At 41.2% G+C, this 26,323-nt stretch overlaps 2 protein-coding genes across 2 annotated transcripts; one reads left to right on the plus strand and one right to left on the minus strand.

The window, feature by feature from the left end:
* Positions 1–15,464: 15,464 nt before the first annotated feature.
* On the plus strand, positions 15,465–16,667 carry LOC306931996 (uncharacterized protein; the record flags this gene model as incomplete). The annotated part of the gene is made up of 2 exons (XM_079513701.1): positions 15,465–15,516; positions 15,760–16,667. Exons 1-2 carry the CDS (start codon positions 15,486–15,488, stop codon positions 16,665–16,667), a joined length of 939 nt encoding a protein of 312 aa, XP_079369827.1. The 5' UTR covers positions 15,465–15,485.
* A 6,226-nt stretch (positions 16,668–22,893) lies between these two features.
* On the minus strand, positions 22,894–25,931 carry LOC306931997 (uncharacterized protein; the record flags this gene model as incomplete). The annotated part of the gene is made up of 3 exons (XM_079513702.1): positions 22,894–23,801; positions 24,771–24,851; positions 25,817–25,931. 3 exons carry the CDS (start codon positions 25,929–25,931, stop codon positions 22,894–22,896), a joined length of 1,104 nt encoding a protein of 367 aa, XP_079369828.1.
* Between the last annotated feature and the right edge of the window lie 392 nt (positions 25,932–26,323).

Genomic DNA, 26,323 nt, shown 5'->3' on the forward strand with positions numbered 1-26,323 from the left:
GTCCTTTGGCCTTGCCAAAACAGACGATAGAGATAGAGCTACCAGCAAGAACGGAAGCACCGATGACATGATCTGTAGAGGAGGAGGGATGGAGCGAGAGAGTTCACGTTAACCACTTTTAACTATAGAGTAAATGGTAGAAAAGATGTTTTGAATGATGTTTTTGAAATAGGCCTATATAGTACTCAACTCACAATATGATACGAATCATGATAGCCTACTAGGTTAACGATATTTTAAACAAATTTATTTTCCACATTTTCTTTTATTATTATTTCTCTTACACAAATCCAGTATTTTCTTTCTTTTTTAATTTCCTTCTTTTATCCTCTTTTCAATACAGTAGCAAATTACTGAATTACTTACAAACATCCTGTATTTGCTTCTGCTGTTGGCATCACGATTCAAATTGTGATTTAATCACCATTTAAATTGTCACCAGTTTGAATACATTTTAATCGATTTACGATATATCGTTACATTCACTTTTGGTCCAGTTATAATTTTGAAACATTCCTGTGAAATATTATGAGATAATTGTAAACGAGGAATGTGTCCCAGAGAAGAAATATCCCAAAAAATGTATAAGGCCTGAGAAAAAAAAGTGTATAAAATATATACAAATATAAGAGCCCGACCGGGTCCACAGTAGCAGGATGGATGCTGGAGATAGATGTCTACTCACCAAACCAGGAGCTGATAAGTGAACCATGATGGCTGATGTTCTGACGAGTTGTCAGGGATATGACTTCCAGCTGCACCGGCACCTGTATATATACACCTGTACAGCCTGTGTGTGTGTGTGTGTGTGTGTGTGTGTGTGTGTGTGTGTGTGTGTGTGTGTGTGTGTGTGTGTGTGTGTGTGTGTGTGTGTGTGTGTGTGTGTGTGTGTGTGGGTGGGCGACAACTAGGTCTTTAGTTTCTGGTTTCTTGTCTCTATTCAGTCTATTGACCCCATTCGATATTCACATAGGACGCTAATAATACACTCAATAGAACACAATATATGGGAGGTCCAGCTACCTTACACAACACATAATGACCTGTACACTACTAACCTATTCTGTATTCACTCATACACTTACACAAACTCTTCACAGCTATATAGACTATGTCTGTGTGTGTACTGTATATTTGATTTGATTTATTTGATAAATTCATGATACAATTCATCCAAAGTGCATAGTACATGTTATGGCCCTGTGGTTCATAATGTGTATATTCCTGTGTTGCTCTGTCTTTTTCCCTCAGTGTTTGTGTGAATGAGTGAGGAGTGACTTATGGAGGATCAGCTGGGGTGAATGTCACCCTGGGCAAGACCTATACGCTGTAAAGACTATAATTTTTTTGGGCGGAAGTTGTGGGATTTTAGCGGAAGTATCGCCCAAGGAAATTACGTTGATGCTTTACAAATCAGTTTACATTCTCCGCGAATGAAACAAGTGTTGTGATTGGTCGGGAAAATATCATATCCGGGGGAAATACATCTGACGGATGTTGCGGAGGATACATCCGCCGATATAGCTTCTCTGCCTTACGTTGTGACCAGGCTTTTAGCCTGGGACCGAGGCTAGGTGAATGTGAACTTACCAAAAACCTGTTTTTGGTAAGTTCACATCTTGTATTTCTGGTTGGCATTATTGTATATTTTATTTAGTGACTTTGATTTGGAATTTTTGAACGTGGCATTGAGTGGTAAAGTTAAAAGTGCTCATGATCAAGAAGCTGGGAGGGGTTTGTGGCATTTTTTCTCACAACTGCAGGGGTGGGGGCGGGAACAATTGTAAAAGCTGAGGTGGAGCACTTTGCCTGCCCTGCTTATGGTGCCGTTGCACACACTCCCCAAAATCCTCTTAGTACACCAAGGGATGTTTGCTGACAGGCGGGGTCAGGGAAATGGAGGTGGGAGATGGGGGGCCTTGCATTTTGGAGTGACAGTTTGAGAGCGGTGTTGTCCCCCTAGTTTTGCTCTGCAGTAGTGGCAAGTCACACAAAAACCTAGTATGATCCTCAGGAGGGCTTCATTTGTGAGCAAACAAATTTAATATAATGTCAAGACTGCTAAGTGTATGAGTGTGCCAACCAGTAATATGGAGATTGTGAATATTGTTTTTGTCTGTATATTTTTAAAGCAGGTTTTGTAGTTTTCTTTTTGTAGACATTCAGTGAATTCATGTGTTTTGTAGATATTCTGACTTTTTTTGTGTAGATTCAGTGATCTTGTATTAGATAGTTCGATTATATGCTCTATTTAGTGTTCCCCATATTGTAAACAATTCTAAATTGAGATGGTACATTTTGTATGCATTTTACCCCCAAATTGAATTGGTTTTCGCTAAACTAAGAATTTGAGAGGTCTCAGTAGAGAGTCAGACATTAGGAGTGAGGGAAGTGCCAATGGAGATTTGGGAAGGGTCTCAGCAGAGAATGTAGTAGGAAGATTGAATCTCAGTGGACATGGGGAAGAGGTCTCAGTCGAGACATTAGGAGAGAGGGTCTTAGTGGGGGGAGATACTGTAGGAAGGAGTATATTCAGAATGTTTTTTTTGTTTTGTTTTTGTTTTTTGAGTGATGTGAAAGTGGAATAATCAAACATTTTTTAAGGGTTAAATGTTTGATCCTAGGTGGGAGGTGTATATGGCCCATAATGTGTATGTGTTGTGGGCCTATATTCCTGTGTATATTCCTGTGTTGATCTGTCTTTTTCCCTCAGTGTTTGTGTGAATGAGTGAGGAGTGACTGATAGAGGACCAGCTGGGGTGAATGTGGGATGAGTAGTGATTGAGTGAGTGGTTGCCAGCTTGTGTGAGTAGACTGAGTACGTGGGGCATGAATGTGAGTGGCTAGCTTCCAGGTGGACCTAGCTGGTGATTGGTCCCTCTGACCAGGCTCACCTATAAAGCTGCCTGTAGTCAGTACTTCTGATGTCTTCCTTCTAGCCAAGTTCTAAGCACCAACACTTTGTTCAGTTTTTAGCTTTGTGATGTGATCTAGATGTATTCGGTATGTAGGGGTGGGTGACCTCTTTTTGTCAACTTTGTATTTTGGTTTATTTTGTTTGTTAGGAGTTGTGTTTTGTGTTTCGGTCGCCACCCTGAGGTATTGTACACTGTAATGTGTTTTTTATCTACAATACATGCCATATGATTTTAACAATGTGTGGCCTGTCTGAATTGGGAACTGGGTAGAAGGGAGTCCATTTTGATGTTGCGACCCAAGGTTCTCCTAGACTGTGTTGTAATAGTAGGCCTACAGTAGAATTATCCGGATAGCACAAATGTCAGACTTACTGTATTTCCATTTCGATCCCAAATAAATAATTGCAGCGTATGGTATCTCACTGATAAAACATGTGTTACCGTATAATTCTAGTAACAAAAAATCACTAATAACATTCAACAACAAAGTCATAAAATCAGTGTACAAAAAAAAAAAAACTAAAGTTGTCCTATAAGTGACTGCATTCATTACCTTCAGTTAGGATTAGAGATGTCCCGATACTGTATCGGTATCGGAAAAGTATCGGATCGGCCCTTATTTGGTCAAATCGGTTCATATCGGTATCAACGAATATGCCAGTCTAACCACAGATCCTAGGCCTGGTGGAGACAATAACTGAATGTGAGGGCGTCAGGGCGGTGACGGGTTGAGCGGATCCTACGCCTGGGAATCAGAAGGTCACTGGTTTGATCTCTATCAGAATACAGACTGGTCAGCGGTCGGTCACCAAGTATTCTAAAAGTAACCTAAAACTATGCTATGCTAACCCTAAATAATGACAGACTTCCGCTCATTAATGTTGATCATGAACAGCTGTGGGACCAGCAGCAAGCCTTAAAAGGAACCCTGGCTAATAAGACAAATATGGCATATTTATTTATATTTATTTAAGGCATATTTGTTTTTTTTAGCCAGGGTTCCTTTTAAAACCTCTGCTGAGGTCCAGCCATATAATCACTCTGTATTTATAACTTGTATGGCGGCAGCAGCAGCAATGGGAATCATTTGCAAGCTTGTCCTTGTTGTTTGTTTCCAATGTGCATTTATTAAATTGTAGGTCTGTTGCAGATTCATAGGAAGACTAAACTATTTTCCAACTCTGGAATGTTGTAATTCTGTTTGGGGGAGCATTCATTCTATTACATCACCATAGAGCTCCAGGGTATTCATTTAATGTCTGTAGACATTTTTAAAGCGCAGCTCAAGACCCACTTCTATACTCTTGCTTTTAATTGATCTTTTAATTTTTTTTTGTTATTCATGTCCTCACTGTATTGCATTACTGCTCTTGTTTTTTTAATGTTTATGCCTTGCTTTTCTTTTTTTTCTCCATTGCTCTGTAAAGCACTTTGAGCTGCATTTCATGTCATGAAAGGTGCTATACAAATAAAGTTTTATTATTATTATTATTATTTTAACACATTGAATCCTAAGGATGGGTATACTCCTATTTGGGGCGCACATGATAAGTATATCAGCCCATACAGTCTATGGTTTGCATTAAATATAGAAAATATTGATATAGTGTTGCATTGTATTCATATTTACTTGCGCAAGCAGAGCGTGCAAGTAATGTTTTTTGTCTGGTGCTCCGACGCGTATGTCCCGTGGCAGCGTATGACGTAATGATTAATTTGTGCTTGATATGGCATTGGTGTCAGATTACATACATGTATACATATATACATAGGGACATTGCCTTTAATCCATCCAACACTGAGACATATTATTACGTCACCATCGAGACGGTACATATCTTCATCACGTCATATGCTGCTACGGGACATACGCATAAAACAACCTGAGTAACCACAGTATACTGCTAATCAATTTACAAATTACATATTGAGGCATTTCCTTTAATCCACCCGACACTGAAACATATCTTTACGTCACCATTGAGATGAGAGCCAGTTATACCCTGGCATTGGTACATATCTTCATCACGTCATACGCAGCTACGGACATACACATCAAACGACCCAAGTAACCACAGTATACTGCTAATCAACTTACTTGCGCAAGCAGAGCGTGCAAGTAATGTTGTTTGTCCGGTGCTCCGATGCGTATGTCCGTGGCTGCGTATGACGTAATGATTAATTTGTGCTTGATATGGCATTGGTGTCAGATTACATACATGTATACATAGGGGCATTACCTTTAATCCACCCGACACTGAAACATATTATTACGTCACCATCGAGAGCCAGTTATACCCTGGCATTGGTACATATCTTCATCACGTCATATGCTGCTACGGGACATATGCATCAAACGACCCAAGTAACCACAGTATACTGCTAATCAACTTACAAATTACATATACATATATACATAGAGGCATTTCCTTTAATCCACCCGACACTGAAACATATCTTTATTACATCACCATTGAGAGCCAGTTATACCCTGGCATTGGTACTTATCTTCATTACGTCATACACAGCCACGGCATACGCATAAAACGACCTTAATTGGTTGTTATTCATTAATCAATCAATTAGTCGATGTTTTTAAATCGTTCAAAATGAATTACGATCATTTACAAGGTTCAAAAGGTTCAAGGTTCATTCAAGAGTTGTCAAATAAGGAATATTTTATTTCAGTCTAACAGATAAACCCAAAGAAGATACTTAAATATAAGTTGGCCTACTCTGACTCTGATCAGCCCATAGTGACAATCAAAGCAGATTGGGTGGGTTATTCTCGGAGCGTGGCAACAATCATGGACATTTGTAAGGAAAGGTGCATATACCAGGAATTGATTGATTGATTGAAATATTTATTAACATTTTGCAGAATTACAGTACATTTCAAGCACAAACTCAATACAAAGGCTGTTAACTGTGAGTGGACGACCCAATTAAGCATTACACTTGTTTCCAATAGGGTCCACTATGTTCAATTCATCAAAAACATTTAGAGACGTACAAATAGACACTTCTATATAGACAAAGAACAGAACAGGAATTCATCATAATGGAGGTAAAAAGGGAAAAGAAACATATACAGTGAGGGAAAAAAAGGGGTGGGCGGTGGGGGGGATTCACGTTCAGCTCCGTTCATTTGTTTGTTTTCCTTGGAGGAGCTGCGTTGGGTCCACAAGTCGGCTCCGTGGCCGTACCTTGAGTTGGCTGTGTGGCCGTGACCGTCTCTTGTGTTGTCCTTGCGTTGGGTCCCCAAGTCGGCTCCGTGGCTGTACCTTGAGTTGGCTGTGTGGCCGTGACCGTCTCTTGTGTTGTCCTTGCGTTGGGTCCCCAAGTCGGCTCAGTGGCCATACCTTGAGTTGGCTGTGTGGCCGCGACCGTCTCTTGTGTTCGAGGGATTCCGATTTTACAGGGGCCAGTTTCGAATTGCAGCCATACGTAGGTGCCCTTTGAGAGCGGTTTTGAAGGAGTCAAGGGATTTGCATGTCTTAATGACTGTTGGTAGGGCGTTCCACATTTTGGTGGCATAGGAGCGAAAATAATTTAGTCCCTTGTTTGTGCCGAATCTGGGTTGTACATGGTTCGTTGCACTCCCTCTGGTGTTGTGGGTGTGGACTTCGTTAACATTAAGGAAGTATCTAGACAGGTACATGGGTATCTTGGTGGTGTATCGAATCTTGTGGACCAGATCCATTGCAAGATGCTGTACTCTGTCGTCGACCCTAAGCCATTCCAGCCTGTCGAAGTGGGCATTGGTGAGGTGGGTTCGGGGGGCGAGGTCAAGTAGGAGCCTGACAAGTTTGTTTTGGGAAGTCTGGAGCCTAGTTTTAAGGGCCTTTGAGGTGCTGTGGTACCAGGAGGTGCATGCATAGTCAAAGAAACCTTGTACAAGGGCTCCTGTTAAGGTCTTCAAGGTGTTTTTGTTGACCAGTGAGGAGATCCTGTAGAGGAATCTTGTTCTTTGGTTGACCTTTTTGATTACGTTGGTGGCCATTTTATCACCGGAAAGATTAGCCTCCAGGATGGAACCTAGGTAGGTAATTTCATCTTTACGTGTGATAACATTGTCACCCACTCTAACCAAGAAGCCATTTGCCTTGCTGAGATTACTATAGTTAAAAACGTTCGCTCTGAAAGAATATATATTCAAAGATTTGCACCACATTTTCGCGATTTTTCAAAAAATAGCAGAGCTACAAGCTCGTGGCGCGGCACTATGAGCTTGTAGATCTGCTATTTTTCAATAGCTAAAGTATAACATAATGTCAAATCTTTACTTTTGGGGCGGTCCCTGGAACAACATATTTTCAGATGGGGGTCGGTGGCCAATTACAGATATATTTTTTGTGGTTCTTGACGTGAAATATTGAGAACCACATGAGGTATTTCAGAAAGCTGTCAGGGTTTAGAAGACATTTTTTTAAATTTCGAAGTCAGGCCTAAATGGGTTAAATTAGCTTAGAGCAGTGATACTGTGGAGGATATATTTGCAACTCTACTGAATACTGATGTTATAAATATAACATCTATCATAGCATAACATATCATATATATATATAACATATGTTCTAATATAGAATGGAACTTTCAGGGAAGACGGTGGTGATGTTATATGATGCAGTTTCACTGCTTTGTAGCTGTAGTTGCCAAACCAATTTTTCTGTTGTCTTGCAATTGACTTTTGTTCTCACTTGCAACCTTATAATGCAAGGTGCATAATGGACTACAACCTTATAATGCAAGGTGCATAATGGACTACAACCTTATAATGCAAGGTGCATAATGGACTACAACCTTATAATGCAAGGTGCATAATGGACTACAACCTTATAATGCAAGGTGCATAATGGACTACAACCTTATAATGCAAGGTGCATAATGGACTACAACCTTATAATGCAAGGTGCATAATGGACTACAACCTTATAATGCAAGGTGCATAATGGACTACAACCTTATAATGCAAGGTGCATAATGGACTACAACCTTATAATGCAAGGTGCATAATGGACTACAACCTTATAATGCAAGGAAGGAATGTCCCCATGAGGACTGCAAGGACAAGATTGTTGACCTTGGTAATACAACAAGCCCTATGTCTATTCAGCAGTTGTTTCATGAATAAGAATATCTGACTTTCTGCATTTTCTTTTGTGCCGTTTTTCTAGTGTACTGTAAGTTGCTATACAAAGGAATTTCCCCTGAATGATGCTTGATAACGGACACCCGACACCAGTGGGGGATACTGATCCCTGCAAAATATTTATCTATCGTTCCGTTTCCTTCCGTATCATATTTAGAGCTCCTGTTTTGCATTGTACTTTAATGAATGTTTCAACCCAGTTTCCCTGCTGGGATCAATAGACAAGACATGTAATAAACGATCAGACAGCTCTGCGAACGACCCTCGGGGTTGGTTACACTGGTGTCTTCTACCAGCTATGCAAACATGTGACACACGTGATATGGTGCCTCGGATATTACAGCAATTTACCTGTGAAACTGAGCTGCCTAATACTATTACAACACCATTCTACTACTGTCTGTTGGTCAGTGGAAGCTGACCAGTACAGCCACAGTCCACTGTACCAGTACATCCACAGTCTACTACTGTTGGTCACTGGACCAGTACATCCACAGTCTACTACTACTGTTGGTCACTGGACCAGTACATCCACAGTCTACTACTACTGTTGGTCACTGGACCAGTACAACCACAGTCTTCTACTGTTGGTCACTGGACCAGTAGCCTGGGGTCCACCTCATAGAGTATAAAGAAGGATAGAGACTGAACTGGCGCGAAGCTCCGCCCCCCGCTATTCATGTCAGTGGAAGTTGCTCAGTGGTGTTTTAAAGCACCCGGAAGAGCCTTCTACTTCCGCCTTTTTCCGATTTGGGCACCAAAATTTGGTGCCTAAAATGCGGAAGTGCAAACGTGCTCAACGTTAAAGCCCAGCTGCACGGGGTTTCCCAATCATACTTCCACGGGTCCGCCTGCAGTCCCTCCTCTTACCACTAGGGCCCAGTGATTCAACGTTGGAGAGCCTCACTGGCCCCTTGGGTCCATGCACCTATGCTTTCTATGGCATAGGCAGCTCCCAATCTAGACGCAGCTGCGCGACATGAGACGAATTAATTAGAGCGACAGAGAGAGAGAGGAGTGTGTGTGTATGTGTGCGTTTTGGCATTTCCAGGCATGAAAAACGTGCATGCGCGCGTTTTGGCATTTCCAGCCATGAAAAACACGCATGCGCGCGTTTTGGCATTTCCTGGCATGAAAAACGTGCATGCGCGCGTTTTGGCATTTCCAGGCATGAAAAACATGCATGCGCGCGTTTTGGCATTTCCAGCCATGAAAAGCGCGCATGCGCGCGTTTTGGCATTTCCAGGCATGAAAAACGCGCATGCGCGCGTTTTGGCATTTTCAGGCATGGAAACGCGTGTGCGCGCGTTTTGGTATTTCCAGGCATTTAAGAAATATTTTTTCAACATTTTAAGTTATTTTACTTGTTTATAAAGCTTTAAATGGTCTCTCGCTCCCACCTATCTCCAGGACTGCTTGCCCAGGTATGTCCCAAACCGCCTCCTTAGGTCACCATTTTTTCAAAATCTAAATATTTTTTCAACATTTTCAGTTATTTTACTTGTTTATAAAGCTTTAAATGGTCTCTCGCTCCCACCTATCTCCAGGACTGCTTGCCCAGGTATGTCCCAAACCGCGTCCTTAGGTCACAATTTTTCAGCCCAAAGTTGACCCTTATTCGAGGTTAAGTTATTTATTTGGCAACCCTAAATGTCACAGGTCACGTATTTACGCTCATTTTGGTTTATGTACAGGAGTGGCAGCAACTGACAGTTTGGAGAAGAAAGCTTCCAATGCATCATTGCATTGTGTTATTGTTTTCGTTTTGCACAGCAGGACGATGACAATAAAGTTTCTTATCTTATCTTCAAAGCTGGTTATGTAAGGAGTGTTTACGAGTCCCAAGGGAAACTGGATAGAGAAAGTGAATCATAACTTTTCTTCCTTCCTCAACCATTAGACTTCTACACATTGAGCAAGGTCACCAGAAGAATCGTGCACGGGATCTTTCCGGTGGTCACCAGGAGAAGACTGTGGTTGTACTGCTCAGCGATCAACTCAAGACTGTGGTTGTACTGGTCAGCGACCAACTCAAGACTGTGGTTGTACTGCTCAGCGACCAACTCAAGACTGTGGTTGTACTGGTCAGCTCCCAATGACCAACAGTAGAAGAATGTGGTTGTACTGGTCAGCTCCCAATGACCAACAGTAGAAAACTGTGGTTGTACTGGTCCAGTGACCAACAGTAGAAAACTGTGGTTGTACTGGTCCAGTGACCAACAGTAGAAGACTATGGTTGTACTGGTCCAGTAGCCTCGGAAACCCAGACGTTTTTATTTCCAGGGAGAAAAAGTCTGGGACCGAGTCCACTTCAATTCAGCATAGAGTAGCGCAAACATCGATCACTCTCTGCTGATTTCTGATTGTCTGCACCTTTGTTAAAATGACGCACACACGTACACACACACACACACACACACACACACACACACACACACACACACACACACTCCTCTGTCCTCTCTCTCTCTGTCGCTCTAATTAATTAGTCTCATGTCACGCAGTCACAGACTGTGGCTGTACTGGTCAGCTTCCACTGACCAACAGACAGTAGTAGAATGGTGTTGTAATAGTATTAGGCAGCTCAGTTTCACAGGTAAATTGCTGTAATATCCGAGGCACCATATCACATGTTTGCATAGCTGGTAGAAGACACCAGTGTAACCAACCCCGAGGGTCGTTCGCAGAGCTGTCTGATCGTTTATTACAGATCATGTCTATTGATCCCAGCAGGGAAACTGGGTTGAAACATTCATTAAAGTACAATGCAAAACAGGAGCTCTAAATATGATGCAAGGAAACGATAGATAAATATTTTGCAGGGATCAGTATCCCTCACTGGTGTCGGGTGTCCGTTATCAAGCATCATTCAGGGGAAATTCCTTTGTATAGCAACTTACAGTACACTAGACATATGTAACAGATCCGGGTACGCATGTGGCACGGAAAAACGGCACAAACCAAAAAATACAGAAAGTCAGATATTCTTATTCATGAAACAACTGCTGAATAGACATAGGGCTTGTGATGTTGTAATGTAATGGGGCGGCTGTGGCTCAGGAGGTAGAGCAGGTCGTCCAATGATCCATGGGTCGGCGGTTCGAATCCCGGCTCCTCCTGTCTACATGTCGAAGTGTCCTTGGGCAAGACACTGAACCCCAAATTGCTCCCGATGTGCTGGTTGGTACCTTGCATGGCTTCTGCCGCAATCGTTGTATGAATGTGTGTGTGAATGGGTGAATGTAATGCACAATCTATGTAAAGCGCCTTGGATAAAGGCGCTATATAAATGCACCATTTACCAATGTACTGTATTTTGGATGTTAGCTTAAAGGGAAAAGAATCCCTTCACAGAACCACGCAAGAGATTTGTCAGAGTAAATTCTAGAGTTCTGAACCACCCCTTACTTTGTAATGAAGATTATTGTGGGCTCATCTGAGTTTTAAGATCAGAAGAGGAATTAGCATCATTATTGTCAGTATAATATATACTATATATATACTATATATATATATAGTATATATACTATATATTTGTATATTTCTATATATACTATATATATATATATACTATATATTTGTACATACGAGAAGGACACATCTCAAGATATAAACGTAAGCAGAAATGGCTAGAAACTATATACAACTACAGTAGAACTGCACTCAAGTGCCTAGGGAGGACTTCAACTATTTCCTGGGAGCACGACACCAATTTCTCGCCACGAAAGTCTGCTATATTGAGTCTATATTCAAACTCAGGAAATTCTCTTCTACATTTCTTACAGCGGTAATTTCCATTCTTAAGGTCAACAATCTTGTCCGTGCAATCCTCATGGGGACATTCCTGGTATATGCACCTTTCCTTACAAATGTCCATGATTGTTGCCACGGTCCTAGAATAACCCACCCCATCTGCTTTGATTGTCACTATGGGCTGATCAGAGTCACACTGCACTGTTTGAACGTCCTGTATGTTATTGTAGGCCATCTTCCTATTAGATTCTATTATATTTAGTATAAGTATCTTCTTTGGGTTTATCTGTTAGACTGAAAGAAAATATTCCTTATTTGACAACTCTTGAATGAACCTTGAACCTTTTGAACCTTGTAAATGATCGTAATTCATTTCAAACGATTTAAAAACATCGACTAATTGATTGATTAATTAATAACAACCAATTAAGGTCGTTTTATGCGTATGCCGTGGCTGCGTAAGACGTAATGAAGATATGTACCAATGCCAGGGTATAACTGGCTCTCAATGGTGACGTAATAAAGATATGTTTCTGTGTCGGGTGGATTAAAGGAAATGCCTCTATGTATATTTAATTTGTAAGTTGATTAGCAGTATATTGTGGTTACTTGGGTCGTTTGATGCGTATGTCCCGTAGCAGCATATGACGTGATGAAGATATGTAGCAATGCCAGGGTATAACTGGCTCTCGATGGTGACGTAATAATAATATGTTTCAGTGTCGGGTGGGTAATGCCCCTATGTATACATGTATGTAATCTGAAACCAATGCCATATTAAGCACAAATTAATCATTACGTCATACGCAGCCACGGACATACGCATCGGAGCACCGGACAAACAACATTATTTGCACACTCTGCTTGCGCAAGTAAGTTGATTAGCAGTATACTGTGGTTACTTGGGTCGTTTGATGCGTATGTCTGTAGTTGCGTATGACATGATGAAGATATGTACCAATGCCAGGGTATAACTGTCTCTCAATGGTGACGTAATAAAGATATGTTTCAGTGTAGCATAGACTGAATAGAGAGACCAGAAACCAGAAACTACAGACCTAGTTGTCGCCCATTAACAATGACACACACACACACACACACACACACACACACACACACACACACACACACACACACACACACACACACACACACACACACACACACACACACACACACACACACACACACACACACACACACACACTACATGTGACAGTGTGAGTGTTAGTGGGTGGAGGCTGTACAGGTGTATAATTGTATATATACAGGTGCCGGTGTAGCTGGAAGTCATATCCCTGACAACTCGTCAGAACATCAGCCATCATGGTTCACTTATCAGCTCCTGGTTTGGTGAGTAGACATCTATCTCCAGCATCCATCCTGCTACTGTGGACCCGGTTTGGCTCTTATATTTCTATATATTTTATTATTGTATACACCTTTTCTTTCTCAGGCTTTATAAATTTTTTGGATATTTCTTCTCTGGGACACATTCCTCGTTTACAATTATCTCATAATATTTCACAGGAATGTTTCAAAATATACTATAACTGGACCAAAAGTGAATGTTACTATATATTAGGCATGTAACGATATATCGTAAATCGATTAAAATCTATTCAAACTGGTTACAATTTAAATCGTGATTAAATCACAATTTGAATCGTGATGCAAACAGCAGAGGCGCCTAAAAGAGAGAAGAAAATACAGGATGTTTGTAAGAGAATTGATGAAAAAAGTAATTTGCTACTATATTGAAAATAGGATAAGAGAAGGAAATTAAAAAAGAAAGAAAATACTGGATTTGTGTAAGAGAAATAATAATAAAAGAAAACGTGGAAAATAAATTAAAGTATCGTAAACCTAGTAAGCTATCATGATTCGTATCGTATTGTGAGTTGAGACTATTATATATATAGGCCTATATCAAAAACATAATTCAAAACATCCTTTCTACCATTTACTCTATAGTTAAAAGTGGTTAACGTGAACTCTCTCTCTCTCCATCCCTTCTCCTCTACAGATCATGTCATCGGTGCTTCCGTTCCTGCTTGTAGCTCTATCTCTATCGTCTGTTTTGGCAACGCCAGAGCCACCAATGTCCCCCCCTCAGGACATGAAGGACATCCTTGTCATGAATGGAACTCTTCCAGAGGGCCCAGGAGACATGACAGATGATGCTTACTGTGATTTGGTGACAAGCCTGCTTCCCTGGTCCTGTGTCTGCACTCGCTGTAAAGCCAGCCTCGGACCCAAGGGCGACAGAGGAGATCTGGGAATGCCAGGTAACGTTAACATTACAATGCGGTGAGCTTGGGTGTGGCCATCAACCATTTGAAAATATCATATCTGCTATTTATAAAAGATTGTATACACTTGACAACTTGTGAGATGTGACATTCTGCATAATGCGTACTTTCTACTTTTGGTACTTTAAAGTACATTTTATACCAATACGTTTGTACTTTTACTCAAGTACAGTTTTGTATGTTTTCCACCACTGCGTGTATGCACCTTCAAGCACCTAAAAATATGCTATAGTATATAACAAATGTACATACTTTACTCTTTTTCTTATCTTGTACTGACTATTGTTGTCTATGTTTTTTACTGTTTACATGTTGAGGAACCAAAACAACATTTTTGATACTCATACATAATCAATCTTGAATGTATAAAGTTAAATTGGATTCCAAAATCAGTGGCAGTTTGGTCATGTCATCAGACAGTAAGACAGTTGAGAAGTCCATTGTCATAAGAATGTCTATTCATGTCAATGGTGACATTTTAAGTACACTTTCAAGCCACACAGAGATTTTGATTGACTTTGATTACGACATACTGTAGACCCCACATTAATTTGTCATATTGTGAGCTTGTAGATCTGCTATTTCCAAATTACTTTTATAAATTTGAAAACTTGAAATGGGACATTCATTCTGTATAATGAGTACTTTTCTTTAATTACATTATGATGCTATGATGATGATGAATACTTTTGTACTTTTACTCAAGTACATTTTGAATCCTGGACTTTTACTTAGTATTTCTATATTGCAGCATTCATACTTTTACTACATTTGAGTACTTTTTCCACCACTGCACGTTGACTATTGTTCTGATGTTTACATGACATCCCACATTCATTCATATTCATTACAGTTTGATCTTATCAGATATAACTCACACTCTCTCTCTCTCTCTCTCTCTCTCTCTCTCTCTCTCTCTCTCTCTCTCTCTCTCAGGTATGCCAGGCAGCCCGGGCAGACGGGGTCTGACTGGGGGCAGAGGTCGGCCAGGTTTCTCAGGAAGAACAGGAATTAAAGGTATACCCGACTCTTGGAATCCGAAAAAAAAACTATATATCTTGTGTGTTTCGTACTTAACCACTAGCATCATTATTCTGGGGGCAAACCTTCAATGAAAATATATACTTTTTCCACCACTGCAAAAACAGCAGTATACTATCAGTCCCTTCTGATATCACAACATGTGTGTGTGTGTGTGTGTGTGTGTGTGTGTGTGTGTGTGTGTGTGTGTGTGTGTGTGTGTGTGTGTGTGTGTGTGTGTGTGTGTGTGTGTGTGTGTGTGTGTGTGTGTGTCCTGCAGGACAGAAAGGAGACGAGGGAGTGAAAGGAGACACAGGTGAAGTTGGACGCATGGGATCCAAAGGAGAGAGAGGATTCAAAGGTATAAAATAATAATGATAATAATAAAAGTTATTCTACAGACTTAATTACGTTTAAAATGTACCAATCGATGTGCATACTTAAGTTTTATATTATAAATTGTGTTACCTTGCCACCTTAAATCATTCAATCATTGGATATACATATTTCTTATTTTACTATATATTGCGTGTAAATATTTTATATATATATATATATATTTTTTTTTAAATCAATCAACCAATCAATCAACTCTGTCCTCTAGGTGATAAGGGGGACCATGGTCCTAACGGACCCACAGGTGATGTTGGCCCTCACGGGCTTGATGGACAGTGCCCCGACACTTGCGAGACCATCCCAGGACCCCCAGGTCCCGGTGGTCTGCCCGGACTCACTGGTCCCAGAGCCCCAATGGGAAACTCCGGCCCCAAGGGCGACGTTGGACTCAAGGGTGACACCGGTGTGACGGGAGTCAACGGTGTTCCCGGAGTGGCCGGCATCAAGGGCGACCAGGGCCCAGAGGGCGACTGCAACTGTGAGGACGGGGCGCCGGGAAGCGCCGGTGCCAAAGGAGACCAAGGAGATGTTGGCGCCAGAGGGGCCAAGGGAGACCAAGGGTCACAAGGAATCGAGGGAGAGCAGGGAGACCTGGGGCCGATGGGGATGATGGGCATTCCCGGCCCCTGCATGCCCGCCATCCAGTCCTCGTTCTCCGCTGCCCTGGCCGCCGTGTTGCCGGAGCCTGCCTACCCGGTGGTGTTCGCCAACGTCCTCAACAACCCGCAGAACCACTACAACCCCCTCAGTGGCATCTACACCGCACCCGTGGCCGGAACCTATGTCTTCAGCTACCACCTGACCGTCCGCGAGCGCATCCTCAAGGTCGGCCTCTTCCACAACTACTTCCCCAAGGTGAAGAGCACCGAGACCAACGAACGCAGCACCGCCTCGCAGCAGGTTGTGCTCCACCTGAACCGGGGCGACGGCGTCTGGATTCAGGTCAAGAGCATCCTGACCAACGGCTTGTACACCGGCTCGGAGGACAGCAGCACCTTTTCCGGGTTCTTGCTCCACCCGGACAGCTGTGAGGTGTCCATGACGGGGAGGGACAGTCCGGACGGGATGAGCGGCGAGTTTGTGTTCGACCCAGAAAGCTTTACCTGGGAGCCTTAGACTGCAGCAGAGCAGACCCCCACGCCAAACGACCCCGAAGGAATGACCGTAACCGACCCATAGCTACGATGAATAATTTATCTTAATCAACTAGTAGATATAGACTTAGATAACTTTATTGCCCTGAACAAAATAACAACATACCAGTTGAGAGTGGATCCTTGATCGTTCTCTGAACAATAACATTTTGTGTTCAAAACATCGCTGATTTTGGGAATCCCAAATTCTGCAGGCAAAAGCTGCCCAACAAAGTGCCAACATCCCGTTATGTGTGTAGAATAGCTAGTACTAACTTAAGAAAAAAACATATACCTTTAGTTCTGTATAAGTTATTACTGCTCAGACTGAAGGAAGATATTGTTTAAGTAAGTTATTATGTGTTTTAATCCAGTAGGTTATTATGCATCTGTTTTCAGTGTTTTTTCCATATTGGTTTCATCTCTTTATACTGCTCTCTCTTTCCTTTATATGTTGTCCGTCACCTTTAAGTGATCATATCCAAAGTCGTACAGTATCAAGTCTATTTTTCTATTCATCATTGTGAAAAGAAAAATATTTTTACTGAAGTAACGCTGCCACTGTAAGACGTGATAGGAGACATGTTTAGATGCTTCCCTTTGTTACATCAGATGGTTCGGGTCAAAGAGGCCTCTCGCTTTCAGCTGGGCACAGGGCCCTGCCCTGTTCCTTTACTCTGAACATAGGGACATACATGACTTATATACCGTTTTGTTTGGTTTCACAACAAATTTGTTGATAAGATCTCATCCTTTTGTAAGGAAGTGAACTTCAAGGTTGCCGGTTAGAATTCCCTGACCGGCTGGGTAAACTGGGGCAGGGCCCAGGGAAAGTGGATGAGTAATGCTCTCCCCTCTCTGAACAACAGTGACCCTTTCTCTCCTTCATGTACTAATTACATTTTAATTTTAAGTGATTGTATTTACAGGAGTGAAGTTTCTCCATGTTATTTCTCATTCAGTCTTTTTGACGTTTGGTACATATTTTATAGACATGCCTCAAAGATGCACTATATTGTTTTTATCCATTCGTATTGGTTAATAATTTTATAGTTTCACAAATTGAATAATTTGTTTTCCTACAAAGACAATTTGTGCTATGAGCCTATTAACGCAACCTGTAACTCTTTGGACAACAATATGACTATTACCTGCATATTTATTCCAATGTGCCAATTACATGTGCCAATATTTAATAATGTTGTTCTATTAAACTTTGTCAAATAATAGTGTGTATTGTGTTGTATTTTCACCTTGTTAAAACGAGGTTGACATCATGCCAAAATTGGATTGACATTTTATTCTCAACTAAAATACAATGTGGCCTTTATATAAAGTTCTTAACGTTATATATACGTATAACATCATTTTTGCTATAACATCACTTTTGCTATAACGTCATTTTTGCTATAACGTAATTTCGCTATAACGTCATTTTTGCTATTAGTCTAGTAGCCAGCCCATAGAGCCCCATTGTGAACCCGGACATGTTGAGTACACCAAGGTTTCATGTTAGAAATGTTTAGTATGGATCCCCAGCATGTAGAAACTGCCAGATGCTAACTTGCATATGTTGGGCAATTTTCATAATTGGCATAATATGTGACCATACCAATTACAACCTATATATAGAAGGCAAAATATTCAAAATGTCATCATGCTTTATGTAGCATGTGATGTGTCAAACTAGGGGGTTTTCATGATGCTGAATCCATTCCAGGCATTAGTTTAGCAAAAAAACACTAATTGGGCTAAAAACTCGGTGCCACGCTATGAGCTTGTAGATCTGCTATTTTTCAACAGCTAAAGTATAACATAATGCTAGAAACACCAAAAGGGGTTCCCGCCCTGAATGAGATAAAATAGACAAAACAACCAACCGTCTTTGTCCTGTGGCTTAAACCTCAAATTATCAGGTGCGATGTCTGGCTTCCCTCACTGATCTGAGTTTACTCTCGGTCACTCTGAAACGATCAGTCTACCGCCTGTTTCTTGGTCGAGAGCTTCACATTGTCACTGTCGGCAGTGTCGGGAGAACAATTTTCCACAATTTTCCAAAAATAGCAGACCTACAAGCTTTTCACAATTTTTTCACAATTGTTTTTCAAAATGTTGAAAAAATGTTGAAAGAATTGTGACCTAAGGAGGCGGTTTGGGACATACCTGGGCAAGCAGTCCTGGAGATAGGTGGGAGCGAGAGACCATTCAAGCTTTATAAACAAGTAAAATAACTTAAAATGTTGAAAAAATGTTTAAGCTTTAATTGCCCCCCCCCCCCCCCCCCCCCCCAGAAATGCATTTGAATTAGTTTGTAAAAGATGCATGTAATTGTGTACATTAGTCATAGGCCATGGTTTGCTTAGTATAAGTTGGTTTGCTTATAGTATAAGTTCCTACTTGGCCTCACCCCCCGAACCCATTGATTGATTGATTGAAATATTTAACAGTTTGCAGAATTACAGTAGCCTACATTTCAAGCACAAACTCAATACAAAGGCTGTTAACTGTGAGTGGACGACCCAATTAAGCATTACACTTGTTTACAAGAGGGTCCACCATGTTCAATTCATCAAAATCGGGGATTCTGATTTTACGGGGGCCAGTTTCGAATTGCAGCCATCCGTAGGTGCCCTTTGAGAGCGGTTTTGAAGGAGTCAAGGGATTCGCATGTCTTAATGACTGTTGGTAGGGCGTTCCACATTTTGGCGAAAATAATTTAGTCCTTTGTTTGTGCCGAATCTGGGTTGTACATGGTTCGTTGCACTCCGTCTGGTGTTGTGGGTGTGGACTTCGTTAACATTAAGGAAGTATCTAGACAGGTACATGGGTATCTTGGTGGTGTATCGAATCTTGTGGACCAGACCCATTGCAAGATGCTGTACTCTGTCGTCGACCCTAAGCCATTCCAGCCTGTCAAAGTGGGCACCCCTGCCCACTTTGACAGGCTGGAATGGAAACAAGGGACTAAATCAGTTTCGCTCCTATGCCACCAAAATGTGGAACGCCCTACCAACAGTCATTAAGACATGCAAATCCCTTGACTCCTTCAAAACCACTCTCAAAGGGCACCTACGGACGGCTGCAATTCAAAACTGGCCCTTGTAAAATCTGAATCCACCGCCCACCCCTTCTTCCACTCACTGTATGTTTCTTTTCCCTTTTTACCTCCTTTTTGATGAATTCCTGTTCTGTTCTTTGACTATATAGAAGTGTCTATTTGTATTTTGTACGTCTCTAAATGTTTTGATGAATTGAACAAGGTGGACCCTCTTGTAAACAAGTGTAATGCTTAATTGGGTCGTCCACTCACAGTTAACAGTCTTTGTATTGAGTTTGTGCTTGAAATGTACTGTAATTCTGCAAACTGTTTAATAAATATTTAATATCAATCAATCATGCCTTACTGAGAAACTTAATGTATAAATGTATGTGTCGGCTCAATGAGTCTCAAAACTGTATAATTATGCTGCTATGTAACCCCAGCTTCAGTAGCACTAGGTACCGGTCTGCTTTTTGGAAGCACTGGTATGAATGTTTATTGTAAAATGTATGTTTTTATGGGTTAGGGATGTTTCTTCTCTGTATGTAGTGTTTTATGTTGTCTGTTTTTATTGGACCCTGAGTCTGAACAAATAAAGTTGATTGATTGATTGATTGATTGATTGATTGATTGATTGATTGATTGATTGATTGATTGATTGATTGGTTGAATCAATCAAATTTATTACCAATTACTGTAATTGTGTCTTGGTGTGATTCAAAAGGGGAGGTTGGAGGTGCACTGCTGAAAGGAGGGCTGAGTTTCAAAGACGTGGTAATATGGTTATATTATAACAACACCACCAGAGTTGAGCTCAATTGGCCCTGGGAGGATTAAAGGCCATTGCCAGCTACAGTCCTTGAGTTCTTGGTTTGTTGTTTTTCTTAGTTTATCTGTCAATAATGTATTCCTTTTCTACTTTTGGAAACATTATTTTAGTTGTGCTTACTGCTATAGTATTTTTGCTAGGCGCACTGTATAAAGCCTGCAAAGGTTTTATTGGTGTTTTTGGAGGTGAATAAATATGAAAAACCTGCAGTCATGGACTTGGACATCATTCTTGCATTGAGCCTTAGGCATGTGACGTCAGTATAACGTTAGACCAACGTTGAACTCTAACGTTGGATGACGGTTGTATTTTAGTTGAAAGTGAAAGTTTGATTGACGTTATTATCCAACGTTGTCCTGATGTTAATCAGTGATGTTATTATCCAACGTTGTCCTGATGTTAATCAGTGATGTTATTATCCAACGTTGTCCTGATGTTAATCAGTGATGTTATTATCCAACGTTGTCCTGATGTTAATCAGTGATGTTATGTAGACATTGAATTAATGTTGGGCTCCAACGTTGGATATAAGTTGAATTTTAGTTGAACGTGAAAGTTTGATTGACGTTTTATTATCCAACGTTGTCCTGATGTTAATCTCTGATGTTATATAGACATTGAATTAATGTTGGGCTCCAACATTGGATAGCCTACACATTGTATTTTAGTTGAAATTTAAAATTGGGTTGACGTCATAACCCAGCATTGGTTTGACGTCAACCTTCGTTAGATAGATGATGAATTTTGGTTGGCCCATATATAACGAACTTTATATACAGGCCACATTGTATTTTAGTTGAGAATAAAATGTCAATCCAATTTTGGCATGATGTCAACCTCGTTTTAACAAGGTGAAAATACAACACAATACACACTATTATTTGACAAAGTTTAATAGAACAACATTATTAAATATTTCTTTAAACATGTAATTGGCACATTGGAATAAATATGCAGGTAATAGTCATATTGTTGTCCAAAGAGTTACAGGTTTCGTTAATAGGCTCATAGCACAAATTGCCTTTGTAGGAAAACAAATTATTCAATTTGTGAAACTATAAAATTATTAACCAATACGAATGGATAAAAACAATATAGTGCATCTTTGAGGCATGTCTATAAAATATGTGCCAAAGGCATAAACGTCAAAAAGACTGAATGAGAAATAACATGGAGAAACTTCACTCCTGTAAATACAATCACTTAAAATTAAAATGTAATTAGTACATGAAGGAGAGAACGGGTCACTGTTGTTCAGAGAGGGGAGAGCATTACTCATCCACTTTCCCTGGGCCCTGCCCCAGTTTACCCAGCCGGTCAGGGAATTCTAACCGGCAACCTTGAAGTTCACTTCCTTACAAAAGGATGAGATCTTATCAACAAATTTGTTGTGAAACAAAACAAAACGGTATATAAGTCATGTATGTCCCTATGTTCAGAGTAAAGGAACAGGGCAGGGCCCTGTGCCCAGCTGAAAGCAAGAGGCCTCTTTGACCCGAACCATCTGATGTAACAAAGGGAAGCATCTAAACATGTCTCCTATCACGTCTTACAGCGGCAGGGTTACTTCAGTGTCTGGGGGGGGCGATCTGTCGGACCATGAAGATAGAACGTTTTTGAAGCTATACCAAGCAGACAGAGACGCCAGGTTGGACCAAACTCACGGATACTCTATTGACACAATAGCTAACAACAATCACAGCGACACAATCACTGTCATGTACACAAGCTATTGTTCGAGGAGAGGAGAGGGTCAATATTAGCCGGGAAGAAGAGAAAAATATTTTTCTTTTCACAATGATGAATAGAAAAATAGACTTGATACTGTACGACTTTGGATATGATCACTTAAAGGTGACGGACAACATATAAAGGAAAGAGAGAGCAGGATAAAGAGATGAAACCAATATGGAAAAAACACTGAAAACAGATGCATAATAACCTACTGGATTAAAACACATAATAACTTACTTAAACAATATCTTCCTTCAGTCTGAGCAGTAATAACTTCTACTACAGAACTAAAGGTAGATGTTTTTTTCTTAAGTTAGTACTAGCTATTCTACACACATAACGGGATGTTGGCACTTTGTTGGGCAGCTTTTGCCCGCAGAATTTGGGATTCCCAAAATCAGCGATGTTTTGAACACGACATTTTATTGTTCAGAGAACGATCAAGGATCCACTCTCAACTGGTATGTTGATATTTTGTTCAGGACAATAAAGTTATCTAAGTCTATATCTACTGGTTGACTAAGATAAATTATTCATCCCAGCTATGGGTCGGTTACGGTCATTCCTTCGGGGTCGTTTGGCGTGGGGGTCTGCTCTGCTGGCAGTCTAAGGCTCCCAGGTAAAGCTTTCTGGGTCGAACACAAACTCGCCGCTCATCCCGACCGGACTGTCCCTCCCCGTCATGGACACCTCACAGCTGTCCGGGTGGAGCAAGAACCCGGAAAAGGTGCTGCTGTCCTCCGAGCTGGTGTACAAGCCGTTGGTCAGGATGCTCTTGACCTGAATCCAGACGCCGTCGCCCGGGTTCAGGTGGAGCACAACCTGCTGCGAGGCGGTGCCGCGTTGGCTGGTCTCGGTGCTCTTCACCTTGGGGAAGTAGTTGTGGAAGAGGCCGACCTTGAGGATGCGCTCGCGGACGGTCAGGTGGTAGCTGAAGACATAGGTTCCGGCCACGGGTGCGGTGTAGATGCCACTGAGGGGGTTGTAGTGGTTCTGCGGGTTGTTGAGGACGTTGGCGAACACCACCGGGTAGGCAGGCTCCGGCAACACGGCGGCCAGGGCGGCGGAGAACGAGGACTGGATGGCGGGCATGCAGGGGCCGGGAATGCCCATCATCCCCATCGGCCCCAGGTCTCCCTGCTCTCCCTCGATTCCTTGTGACCCTTGGTTTCCCATGGCCCCTCTGGCGCCAACATCTCCTTGGTCTCCTTTGGCACCGGTGCTTCCCAGCGCCCCGTCCGTACAGTTGCAGTCGCCCTCTGGGCCCTGGTCGCCCTTGATGCCGGCCACTCCGGGAACACCGTTGACTCCCGTCACACCCGTGTCACCCTTGAGTCCAACGTCGCCCTTGGGGCCGTTGTTTCCCATTGGGGCTCTGGGACCAGTGAGTCCGGGCAGACCACCGGGACCTGGGGGTCCTGGCATGGGCTCGCAAGTGTCGGGGCACTGTCCATCAAGCCCCTGAGGGCCAACATCACCTGGGGGTCCGTTAGGACCATGGTCCCCTTTATCACCTAGAGGACAGAGTTGATTGATTGGTTGATTGATTTAGAAAAAAAAATATATATATATATATATATATATATATATATATATATATATACACGCAATATATAGTAAAACGAAATATGTATATCCAATGTTGTACTTTATCATACAATGATTGAATGATTTAAGGTGGCAAGGCAACACAATTTATAATATAAAACTTAAGTATGCACATCGATTGGTACATTTTAAACTGAATTAAGTCTGTAGAATAACTTTTATTATTATCATTATTATTTTATACCTTTGAATCCTCTCTCTCCTTTGGATCCCATGCGTCCAACTTCACCTGTGTCTCCTTTCACTCCCTCGTCTCCTTTCTGGCCTGCAGGACACACACACACACACACACACACACACACACACACACACACACACACACACACACACACACACACACACACACACACACACACACACACACACAAGGACAATGTTGTGATATCAGAAGGGACTGATAGTACTGCTTTTTTTGCAGTGGTGGAAAAAGTATATATTTTCTTTAATGCACATTAAAAAGATGGTTCGCTGATAACATGACCTACATTTTTTAAAGGTTGAAAAATAATAAGAAAAAAAACAAGTTTTTATTGGTTATTGGTTGGGTTTTTGTACTTTTTCTGTGTTTTTGATTCTTGTTATGTCTTTGTCTCCTGCCCCCCTTCCCCAAAAGGAACAGGGTCAGGGCAAAATACAAATGGTATTTTGTTTTTGTCTGTTTTGTTTTGTTGTGTCATGTCCCCTTTCCCCAAAAGGACCACAACGGAAACAAGCCTAACGGCTTTCTTGTGTCTGTATCCTTATGAATTCATTTTCAATAAAGCTTTCAATCAATCAATCAATTCATTGAAGGTTTGCCCCCAGAATAATGATGCTAGTGGTTAAGTACGAAACACACAAGATAGTTTTTTTCGGATTCCAAGAGTCGGGTATACCTTTAATTCCTGTTCTTCCTGAGAAACCTGGCCGACCTCTGCCCCCAGTCAGACCCCGTCTGCCCGGGCTGCCTGGCATACCTGAGAGAGAGAGAGAGAGAGAGAGAGAGAGAGAGAGAGAGAGAGAGAGAGAGAGAGAGAGAGAGAGAGTGAGTTATATCTGATAAGATCAAACTGTAATGAATATGAATGAATGAATGTGGGTTGTCATGTAAACATCAGAACTGAACAATAGTCAACGTGCAGTGGTGGAAAAAGTACTCAAATGTAGTAAAAGTATGAATGCTTTAATATAGAAATACTAAGTAAAAGTCCAGGATTCAAAATGTACTTGAGGAAAAGTACAAAAGTATTAGCATCATAATGTAATTAAAGAAAATTACTCATTATACAGAATGAATGTCCCATTTCAAGTTTTCAAATGTATAAAAGTAATTTGGAAATAGCAGATTTACAAGCTCACAATATGACGAATTAATGTGGGGTCTACAAATCAAAAGTCAATCAAAATCAAAATCTCAATCAAAGTCAATCAAAATATCTGTGTGGATTGAAAGTGTACTTAAAATGTCACCATTGACATGAATAGACATTCTTATGACAATGGTCTTCTCAACTGTCTTACTGTCTGATGACATGACCAAACTGCCACTGATTTTGGAATCCAATTTAACTTTATACATTCAAGATTGATTATGTATGAGTATCAAAAAAGTATTTGGTTTTGGTTCCTCAACATGTAAGCAGTAAAAAAACAACAACAACAATAGTCAGTAGAAGATAAGAAAAAGAGTAAAGTATATACATTTGTTATATACTATAGCATATTTTTAGGTGCTAGAAGGTGGTGGAAAACATTAAAAACGTATTGGTATAAAATGTACTTTAAAGTACCAAAAATAGAAAGTACGCATTATGCAGAATGTCACATTTCACAAGTTGTCAAATGTATAAAATCTTTTATAAATAGCAGATTTTCTTTTTCTGATATTTCCAAATGGCCGATGGCCACACCCAACCTCACCGCATTGTAATGTTAACGTTACCTGGCATTCCCCGATCTCCTCTGTCGCCCTTGGGTCCGAGGCTGGCTTTACAGCGAGTGCAGACACAGGACCAGGGAACCTGGCTTGTCACCATATCACAGTAAGAATCTGCCATGTCTCCTGGGCCCTCTGGAACAGTTCCATTCATGAACTCAGGAAAGAAATCAGGCATGTCCTGAGGGGGGAACGTTGGTTCCCCAGGCATGCCTTGAGGGGGGGTTGGCTCTGGCATTGCCAAAACAGACGATAGAGATAGAGCTACCAGCAGGAACGGAAGCACCGATGACATGATCTGTAGAGGAGAAGGGATGGAGAGAGAGAGAGAGTTAACTATAGAGTAAATGGTAGAAAGGATGTTTTGAAGGATGTTTTTGAATATATAGGCCTATATATATAATATAAACAACTCACAATACGATACGAATCATGATAGCCTACTAGGTTTACGATACTTTAATTTATTTTCCACATTTTCTTTTATTATTATTTCTCTTACACAAATCCATT

This window comes from Electrona antarctica, assembly GCF_951216825.1.
Source record: "Electrona antarctica genome assembly, chromosome: 11".
In the NCBI taxonomy this organism is placed as follows: domain Eukaryota; kingdom Metazoa; phylum Chordata; class Actinopteri; order Myctophiformes; family Myctophidae; genus Electrona; species Electrona antarctica.